The following is a 10,388-nucleotide window of genomic DNA, read 5'->3' as shown; positions in this document are numbered from 1 at the left end:
ATGTAAGGAAGATTCTTTTTAAATACAAAAGACATTTTAATTAAACATCCATTTCATATGACAGGAATTGATTTGTTTTTCCATCATGTATTTTCTTTCCACTTCAGGCCTTTTCTCAAGCAACAGAGAATGTATTTTGTATTTGCCCAAATGCTGTCTTCTGTATCCACATGGTTGGCTATAGTTCTTCTAATATTTATCAGCCTTTTCCCTGAAATTCTTCTGATAGTATTAAAGAATGTAAGAAGAAGAAGTGCCAGGGTAAGAACTAAGTTTATCTTATAACCTGATTTTTGGAAGGGGCCTCAATACCTGCCATGAGCTAAAAACCTGATTTAGAAAATTACATTAGTTACAGCATGTTAAACCCCTCCTTACAGGTTCATCACTTAATTTCTTCTTCTGCATAAAAAGTATAGTAAAAACTTCGTTATCCAATGCAGGTGGTAAGTAGATTCCTTAATAGTGTTCTATGTGACCTTCAGCAATCCATATGGAGTATCTCCTATGCTCCATATGGAATTTTAAAAGGAAAAAATTATTTTATTTTGTATTTAGCCTAGAATTTTCACACCAGGAATTTCCACACCAACATTTTCGCTTTAAACTTAGAAATTTCCCTGTGGGCTGTTTGCAGATTTTTTTCAGTTGATAACACCAATTTGCCTCTTTCAAACCTTTCCCCTTCCTTTAATTATAGTGCTGCTTAATCTCTGTGTTGCTTCTAGCCCTGTCTGTCCAGCAGTATATTTGAACCAAAGAGAATTCCCTGGATGTGGTTTCTACATCCTTAGCCTCTGGAACACACTCATAAAAATTCAAAATAGTTTTATGAGTGTGTTTTATTTTCCTATTAAATTGTAAATTTCCTGTGGGAATGAGAAGTTATTTTTTCTGCTGCCTCATTATGATATCTTTTAAACATTTTTTAAAAAGTCTTTACAGTGAAATAGGGAGATGAGCATGGAAAATAAAACTCTTGGCAGATTTTGACCAACAGGCTAATTAAATATGTCATATTCCTGCCAACAGTAGCTGATTTTGTTAAACAAAACTGTTTCTGTCATATTGACACCAACTAGATCTTGTAGCACCTCCAAGGCAGTATTTTCGGGTAATATTCTAAGCTACGACTACCTGACTTATTTGATAAATTTGCTAACCAGTTTAGCTACAAAACTGTTACATCATGATTTTGTTTTTGCCTGTTGAATTGATAGAATCCAGTGGTTGATATTAGATAGACATGGGGATCTGAAATGATTAGAGTAGGAAAACCTTCAGTGATTAGAATTGTAAAAGAGGGGTTTCATGTTACAAGTCAGTGTCAGCCCCAATCAAAAAAAAAGAGAACTGTCATAGGGTACATTGATTCTTCATATACAAGGCCAGTCAGTGTATAGTTAGTTGGCCAGAATTGCTCTTAACTCCCAGCTTCTGCATGTCTTACGGGCTGGAACTGAACACAGTAATGTTAGCTTAGTTATGACTGCTATACTCTAGTCTGGTGTTTTAGGATGGAAAAGTTGCATTGAAATACCTGATTATGTCTCAATATCAGTTGAATAGGGATAAAACAGGTTGATACAACAGACCACCCAGAATGTCTCAAGTGGCAGTTTGCATGAAACCAAATAAACTATGTTGCAATAAGAAATGATTTGGGGCTTTTATAATAGAGAATTTTCAGGGAAGGATTTCCAAGTTGCTCTTCCATCCTCCTTATTTGGGAGAATACGTTGGAGTGATTCTAAATATGTCTCTTATTTGAGGTAATGGAACTCATTTTAAATAATGGCTCACACCCAGCTACGTGGTCTAAAGATTATAGAAATATCTCAGAAAACAAAACCTTCAAACATACCATCTTTTTTCTTATTAGGCCCTCTCTTTAAAAAGTTAGACATTGGCTGGAGGTGACTCTTACATAGACCATTAAATTGTGGGATGCTACTAAGCAGTCACAGATAAAGACTTAGAGCATTTTTTTTTTTTTTACACGAACAGATTCTGAACTTCTGTTGAAAGTATGGAGTTCTGGGACTGCGTCCTTTCATACTTAGCAGCATAGACCGTTGGCAGGGGTTTAGCATGAAATTTGTTATGGGTTATGTCTGGCATAGGAAGAATTCTAGTGTTGTGCTATAGCTTGGCATGCTGATGTGCTAGAACAACCAGGAAAATTTCCATAATCATTTTCATTCATGCAATCATTCATTCATTTATTCCTACCCTCGTTGAACCAATAAACATTTGTTGAACCACCTGCTGATGAACATCTCTCTTTACATCCAATGTCTGAAAGGCTAAATGGTTTTTCAGACTCTGCGGGATTTCAAGAGTTGCAAATGAGGCAACATGCTGTGGGCACTCAGCAGCGCTGCCTCTTTTTTTTTTCTTATGAGAAAATGCAAGAGCAAAGTAGTGCAATATGAATGCATAAAGGCCTACTGCAACATGGCGGCCATGGCTATTCTGATAAGTCACATCTGTTTATATAAGGCCCTATTTGGCTATATCAAAGAGGCGGAGGCCAACTTCTAAGATAAGGGAGAAAGAGTATGTTACTTTCCCCCAAATATTTTAGTCTTCATGCTCAGTCACCAACAGTCTGACACTCTGTGTGATTTCCTACTTTGTTCAGTATTCCTTGCTAAGACATTGGCCTCATTTTAAAGAGAGGCAAAAGATACTGGGTCTGCCCCATATCCTGATAGATCCCCCGATGTGGTCAAATGTGTGTCTCTACCTAGAGTAGAAGAATCCCTGACTTAAACCAATAAGTATCGTGGACACTTTATACACACAGCCAGAAATGTGGCAGGTCAGCTGCCAGTGCTATTCTTATGTGGGTCTTGGCAGCTGCTTTGAGAAGGGGACTTAGCAGTGTGTAGTGAAAATGTCTCTGGCATTTGAGAAAGAAGCCAAGCTATTTATATTTCACAATTACAAGAGCAGCCTTATGCTGAATTCTGTTCAATTCAGCGTACCTTGCCTGAGGGCCCATTATGAGTTAGCTACTGTACTAGGTGTTGGTAATTCACGGATGAATCAGATGTGGCCCTAGCTCACAAGGAGCTCTCACTCTAGTTATAAGGAGCATTCATATGGAATACTTTTGTAAGCAGGTATTAAACAGAATAGCAGAATCAGTGATATGGCTTGTTTTAACACAATTGAGCTATTTCAAATCACTACCTCCTGAAACCTCCAGTAAAATCGCTAGTATGGCAGCCTCCACTGCAACTGAGTTCTGTCATGATGCTAGTATTAGAAAGAATTCCAGTATCTTCAAATATAGGTTCTCTCAGTTGTTTAACTCAAGGGTTATAGTTAAGCCATGTATCCATCAGCTGTATTTTTAGCACTGAGGTTAAGTTTTTTCCCCAAAGTTCCATTGTTAAGAATCCTAGAGTTTTTCTTTAGCTTTATGAAGTGACAAAGCTGCATAGCAATGCTGTTGATGGTATATGATGAAACTACCATTGAGCACTGAACAGTGAAACAACAGGATAACATCTCAAGGAAAGTTCAATTATAGGATTTTTGTATTTCAAAAGTTGTTTCCCCCCTAAGCATAGTCATTGGCTGTCTGTAAATCAGTGAAATATACCTGGACTTTCTGGCCAAGTAGCAAATACCATTTCACATTTCCAATGGAGTAATTTCCACATATCCTATGTGAAGTTTTCTTGTGTAAGTCACCACAATCAAAAAGGAGGCTTAACTTTGCCGAAGGTAGACAAAGGAAGACTATAATTTAATGGGATTGTACCCAGCAACATGGCCATGCTTAGCATGGGATGTCAGCACAAACAGGAAGAAATATTCCATTATGTAGAGAGCTCTTTCAGAGTGGCAGACAGGGAAGGGAAGAATGTCAACTGTCTGAGCCAAATTCCCAGAGAAAGCACTTTGGAAATTTTGGAGAATATAGTTAATCATTATAATAATGATGATTACTATTATGATTCTTACAGTGTCGTATACAACCATGGGTTCAGAGGGCAATAGCCCTGTTAGCTGGATTAGACAAAAATAAAGTTTAAACCTAATGTCGTGGCTGTTGAGATGGGCCTTTATCCATCGGCCTCTTTGACATACTGCTAATTGAGCTGGTGTCAAAGCTCTCTAGGTGACTGCAAAGGAATGTGGAAATTTCATTCTGTTTTAGCTCATTATCTCCTGTTTACCCCACCCCACTGCCAATTGCTAGCTCTATCAATTTTTTTATTGCTTTAGTTCTTCTTTCCATGCTTTCTCCTGCTTTCTGTACTTTCATTTCCTTTATAAAGTAGTTTTAACACCTAATCCATTAACTCCTAGTATTTCTGCTTCATAGAAATACTTTTATCTCCAGTGGTTGGATACAAGTTTTTGAGCACACCAAAACGTGCTTACAGTTGCAGTCTTGAATAGATAGGTTTGTGCATTAAACACGGGGTGGGGAACTTGGTATCATGCTAATCTTGTCACAGGGTTTTGCCCATAAAATAGAAGATAGAAACAATTAAAATCTTTTCTCAGAATCTAAATATTCTCTAGCTTTATCAATTGGGAATTTGCATTCTACCAATGTCTACCAGCTTTCTTCATTCCACCAACTTTCTTCACTTAAGGTAAAACAAGAAAAAACATAGTTGTCAAAACATGAATAAATTATTTACCTTTAAAAGTTTAATGGTTTATTAGAATCTTCTGTATACATATGTTACTTTAGCTGGTTTCTTTTACAAAGCCCATTTTAAGTCACTAAGTAGACAACATGGGTAATCTTTATTAGCAGAGTTGTTCAACTCATCCACATTGTTGACCATTCATCTTCTGTTTTGCTTGGGCAATGCCGAAACTGAGTCTGTAAATTACCTTATAATTTCAGGCACAGAATCAGAAGGAAAAAAAATAACCTTAGGTTTGCTAGTTAAACTTTATCCATTTTTACTTTTCTGGGTGTTTTAAGGGGAAAAAAAATAATACCTAGGTAAAATTTAGCCTATCTTTCTAAAGAGGACTCTGTAGGAAAAACAGGGAAACCATCAAATTAGGTTGTAAGAAAGGAAGTTAAGCATTGGTCAGAGGCAAATGGGACTGAAATGTAATATCACCAAATGTTTTCTCATTGTTATTTTTGATTAGGTTTTTATCCTGCAACTTCTTAAGAGCAGTCAGTCCCTTCATAGTGTATCTGTACAGTTGGATAGGGGAGATAATTACTTCAAGATAGATTGGTGATTGGCAGTGGACCCTGGACATAACTCTTTGACCAATGGATTTTGAACAAATGTAGGATAGTGAATTAATGATTAGAGATAAGTCTTACTTTAACGAGAAGCATATTTTAAAGCTATTTTATTTAAAATAGTCAATTTTCCCATTAACAAAATAATTTCAAATTGATATGTAGAGAAATAGTAGTTGGCACATAATAATAGACTATTCCTATCTCTGACTCTGCTTTTACNTTTTTTTTTTTTTGGTTTTTGCATTTCTCTTTTTTCTACTGCAATTTTCCACCTTTTGTGCAATTGTGAACAAGGTAACGAAACGCCTCCCTTCCTCAGGAACATCTACTATCTTCATGCTTTCTCAAACTTCCAGCAATCACAGTTTCTCTTGGAGTGAATAAGGTGATTTCCTTTCTTAATGTACCAACTTGCTTGCATTCTCATTTGCCTGACACCATTTTCTGATTCTTTATGAAAAATTACTTCTCATGACTCATTTTACATCTTCTATTGATGCTTAGAGTATTTTGTCATTTTCTTTTAATCATGTGTTCACCTTCCAAATTGTCACACTGGAGAGGAAGTAATTTTTAAAAGCTTGGACTGTGGGTCTGTAGTCTTCATTGATCCACGGTATGCAGTAGCCATGGCGTGTTAGAGCTAGTCTGTTCACTAGGACAGGAATGTTTTGCACAAATTTCTCTTTGTTTGATATACTCACAGCACCGGCACAGCTCTCAGAGGTGTTCACCAAAAGGATGGTAAGGTTTACTAATCAAACCATATTGACTCATCTTACCATATTACTTATCAGTGCCATTCCAAAAACCCAAGTTTGCCACATACTACTGTTGTCTGTTTACTTCTACCACAAAAACAATTCGAGTTGGAGACTTTCTTAGGCCTTTGAATGTATTCATTTGAATGTTACACATTTACTATATAGTGTAATCATTTGTACTTTTGGTCAGAGGAGTAGTCTATAGGAAATGATTTTTTCTTTTACCTTTTTTTTTAAAATATATAATCACCAGGTAGGTTAACCAATTTTCACATGCTTTAAGTATCTTTGCCTCACTATTACAGAGAAATCTGAGCTGTAGAAGGGCATCTGACTCATTATCCGCCAGACCTTCAGTCAGACCTCTTCTTTTACGAACATTCTCAGACGAATCTAATGTATTGTAACAGGTACCTAGTGTTAAACAAATGGGCTGGCTTTAAAAAAACAGATTAACAGCATTATAAAGAAAAAACGAAAATATCACTCTCTAAATTTTCTCTGCTGTTGGTGTGGTGAACTTTACAATTTTCTTTGCAAAAATATAAAGATGCATTACTTGGAATATGGGGAAATATGCATTTAAAATTTGCTAAGCTCCTCAAATAAAATGTTAAACATTTTTCAGAGCCAAATGTTGATACAGCATATTTAATTTGTAAGGGGCAAGTTGTGATGGCAAGGCCATCATGTGAAAATGTTTGTTAATATTGATCAGGAAATATAACTGATTTATAAAATCATTTGGAAAATTAAAATAAATATTCCAAAATTGCATCTGTATAATATCAAGCCAGTTTAGCATTGCATGTTCTCTTGGGAATTGTGTGAAAATAACTAAATGTGTTTGTACTTTCATGTGCTGTGTCTGTGTGTTTGCAGGTACTGTATACACTTATGTCCTTGTAAATGTCTGATCTCCAAATATATATCAATGAACCAGTCTAATCATAACTTTTTTAATGTCAAGTTTTATTCAAGCTAAATGTTTCAACTTTCAGAGGGAAAATCTTTCATAGCCATTCAGGGGGATGCTTGCCTAATGATATAAAATGCTTTATAATAATGTTTCCAGAAAATGATTAAATTCACTTTGTAATGTATTTGATTTACCCCCAGAAATATTTAGGAGGAATTGATATGCCATGAGAGGGACCCTTGAACTCAGAATGACTCCTTTATGTGTAGTCTGTATTTCCTTCAGGGGGGCTTTAACAACCCACACCTCTGGAGGTCTTTTATCCATCCATAGGAATTTAGAGTAATTCATGAACAAGGCTTCCAAGCTATGTCAGCTTAGAAACAACTCTACACAGCTTAGCGCAGGGCCATCTTTCATGCACACATAAAAATTAATGATCATCACGAATAAAATTGTGGGTTAGTTCACTTTGAAGCTAATAATTGCAAGTCCACCTCATAGGCCCATTTTTTTCAACAGCTGTCGACTCTGCCACCCTCTAGCAAAGAATACAAGTTAAATTAATGGATTGAATCCATTGATTCTTCTGTCTTCCTGGAGTTCATCAGTCTGCATCTGCACTGTTATTTTAGAAGCAGACTCATTTTTACCACAGTTAGCATCCTTTTACCCATTTTTAAACAACTTACCTGTGTATCTTTTCCCTTAGTAATAAATCTGCTTCATAAGTACCCTTCAAAGTCTTTGACCCCTTTGTCCCAGATTGCCTTGCTGTAAGCTGTGTGATGCATTTTAGCTATATTGTTTCTGGCTAATTTTGTATCCCCCTGGATTGCTCTCTTTAGCTTCGTCTGTGGTTTGGGGGACTGGGCTGGATAGAAGACACCGCTATTGCTTTTGGCCTCTCCAGGGCCTTATCTCCTTCAACATCTAACATAGAACTGAGGAAGTATTTTTTAAAACAATTTTCTTATTTTAGTGTAGTTATTTCTTCCAGGAATAGATTTTCATGTGACATTATTTCTCCTCCAAGGACAATAATTCGCAGCTAGTTTAGGCATCTGGTTTGTTCCTTGGTTAATAAGGAAACTACCTAACTCCTCAATGTGAGTTACATTCTCAATATGAATGACAATCTTATTTTGGTTAGAGTCGCCATGACCCTGCGGAGCTACCGGAAAATGTATTAGCGGTTCTGGAGAATGTGGAACATAAATAGAAATGGAAGATATTCTGATGAACTTCTAGTCCAACCATGGCAAAGGAGGTGTCCCAGAATGGGAAGAAAATAGCATACTACTTAAGACCTTCCACTACTCAGGTTCAAAAAGATTGAGTTTTAGAGTGGAGAATCAGGCTCCCTGTTTTGACATACGACTTCCATTTCTTAACATACTTGACTTACACTTAATGATCAGTTTGTCTGTCATGCACCATCCTGATCGTAGCATTTGATGATGTTTAGAGGACAGAAAAGAATCTACAAATTTGATAGGGAAATATCCATAGTTTCTCTTTCAAAAAGATGAAGCATAAGAAAAAAACAGAAGAATCAATTGACTCATAGATACATGATCTACCAAAAGGAAAATTGACTTCCATATTGTAGGGGGAAATGTGCTTCTTTCAGTAAAAAGGAAGAATATTTTCACAATAATCTTCCAAAGCTGGATATATCTTCAGACTTCCTCTGTCAAAATTAACACATCAAGAAAAATAGTAATCTAATCATTCATCAAACATTTCCTGAGTATCTGCTGTGTGCCAGACACTATACTAGCTGCTGGAGATAAAAGGTGAATAAAATGTTCCTGTTTTCAAGAACCTCCCAGCCTAGAGGAAAAGGGATCATAGCAAGCAAAACCTCTGCTATGGTAAATAATCCCAGAGGTAGAAAGTATTAGGAGAACCCTGGAACAATCCAAAAGCAAAAAGCAAGCCTGAATCTATTCAGCTGACAAATGAAGAAAGGATTAAAATCTGGTTATAATGCCACTCTTTTTTTCCCCTGCATGTGAATAAAACTTGGCACTTTGTTAAGACAGTTGCTTTACTCTCATAACAAAATTTACTACTTATTTCTGAAAATGCTTAACAGATGGTTTCACATTATTAAAATAAGCCTTTTAAATCTGTATATTTTACATTTTTCAGAATCCGAATCTTGAACTGCCTATGTTATTGTCCTACAAGCATACTGACAGTGGTTACAGCTAAAAAAGAAAGCATGAAGAAACAACTACAAAAAGTTACCGTCTCAGGATACTTGATATGCAACACACTAAACCACTCTCACGTCTAGAGTTCACAATAAATGTTCATTAAAATACCAAATGATTCTCTTAAGCATTTACAATTATTGTAAGTAGCCTTTATGGCCAAAGCTGTAAGTTAAGAATTATATGAAAGTTGAAAGCAAGAATACTTAGAATTCTGGCTTTAGATAGAATAATATAACCAAATGGGTTCTCTTTTAACCCATGAACTTTGTGGATGGATTTAAATACAATAGTATAAAGTAGAAGTTATGCAATGAGAATGAATAGATTTTGCTAATATTACTTTTTTTGCCTGGCAGAAGAAATAGACTATTTGGATCACATTTCTCGTTCCTCCTAAATAATCATCTTAATTTTCTTTTTCAAAAGTACATAAGGAATACTTGAAAATACAGAAGGACTAAATAGTATCAATGCATCGGACAAAATAGTTAATCCCTTCTGTTTACCCACGTGCTACTTATGTCTTGGTAGAATATTCTTGCCAAAAAAATACCTTGAACGCTTATGTGGAAAGTGTTAACTTATGGGTATTTTTGTGGGAATAGAAAAAAATTGTTTATTTTTTATTCTTCTGAATTAAACCCCACTTATGGGTGTAAGCCTACTAGACTTGAAAATAAAGCATAAAACATTTCCAATCACTTAGTAGCCCCTCAAAGTAGTTAGGAAATAAACAGATTTTTCCAGTGTTGATTTTACTGGGATCTGCAATAAGGTGGTTTTAAACCATAGTTATATAAAAATAAAGGTCATTCTGAACATCAGCCTTTTATAATTTTATGTGAAGAGGAAGAAAAATAGCTTATTTTAAACTGTTGATGGTTTTTATTTGAAAGAGATAGCATTTGTGCATATATGCAGTGCTTTTTCTTAAACTTGGCCAACTTGGAAAGGGGGAAGGATCCACCCCAAAATAGTGGTTCAGCTTGTAGAGCCATGACTCTGTGAAGATGAATGTTGTCTCTTAACTTGGACAGGGAAATGGTCTAACTCTAAACCATGAGACTGACCTTGGTAAAGTCCTTGACTAGCTGAGCTAGAAGGAAGGTTTAGCCTTCTAATTAGCTCACTTGAAACATAAATGTGAAATGTCTTAATTCAATGTTAAACACATACTTTTTTGGATATAAATGACCATATTTATTTGACTGCTAGTTTTTTTTTTTTTTTTTTTTTTT

At 35.7% G+C, this 10,388-nt stretch overlaps 1 protein-coding gene across 1 annotated transcript in view; it reads left to right on the top strand.

The window, feature by feature from the left end:
• ATP11C (ATPase phospholipid transporting 11C (ATP11C blood group)) overlaps nucleotides 1–10,358 on the top strand; it is a gene marked incomplete at its 5' end in the record, with an annotated part of 106,355 nt that extends 95,997 nt beyond the window's left edge. The window contains 2 exon segments of the mRNA XM_017872191.1: nucleotides 108–261; nucleotides 9,083–10,358. Coding sequence (XP_017727680.1) covers nucleotides 108–261; nucleotides 9,083–9,145 — 217 coding nt within the window.
• Nucleotides 10,359–10,388: the final 30 nt, after the last annotated feature.

Source organism: Rhinopithecus bieti, unplaced genomic scaffold (genome assembly GCF_001698545.2).
Source record: "Rhinopithecus bieti isolate Rb0 unplaced genomic scaffold, ASM169854v2 scaffold_7062, whole genome shotgun sequence".
NCBI lineage: Eukaryota > Metazoa > Chordata > Mammalia > Primates > Cercopithecidae > Rhinopithecus > Rhinopithecus bieti.
Note: the sequence above shows the minus strand (reverse complement) of the source record. Positions and strands in the feature narration are given on the sequence as shown.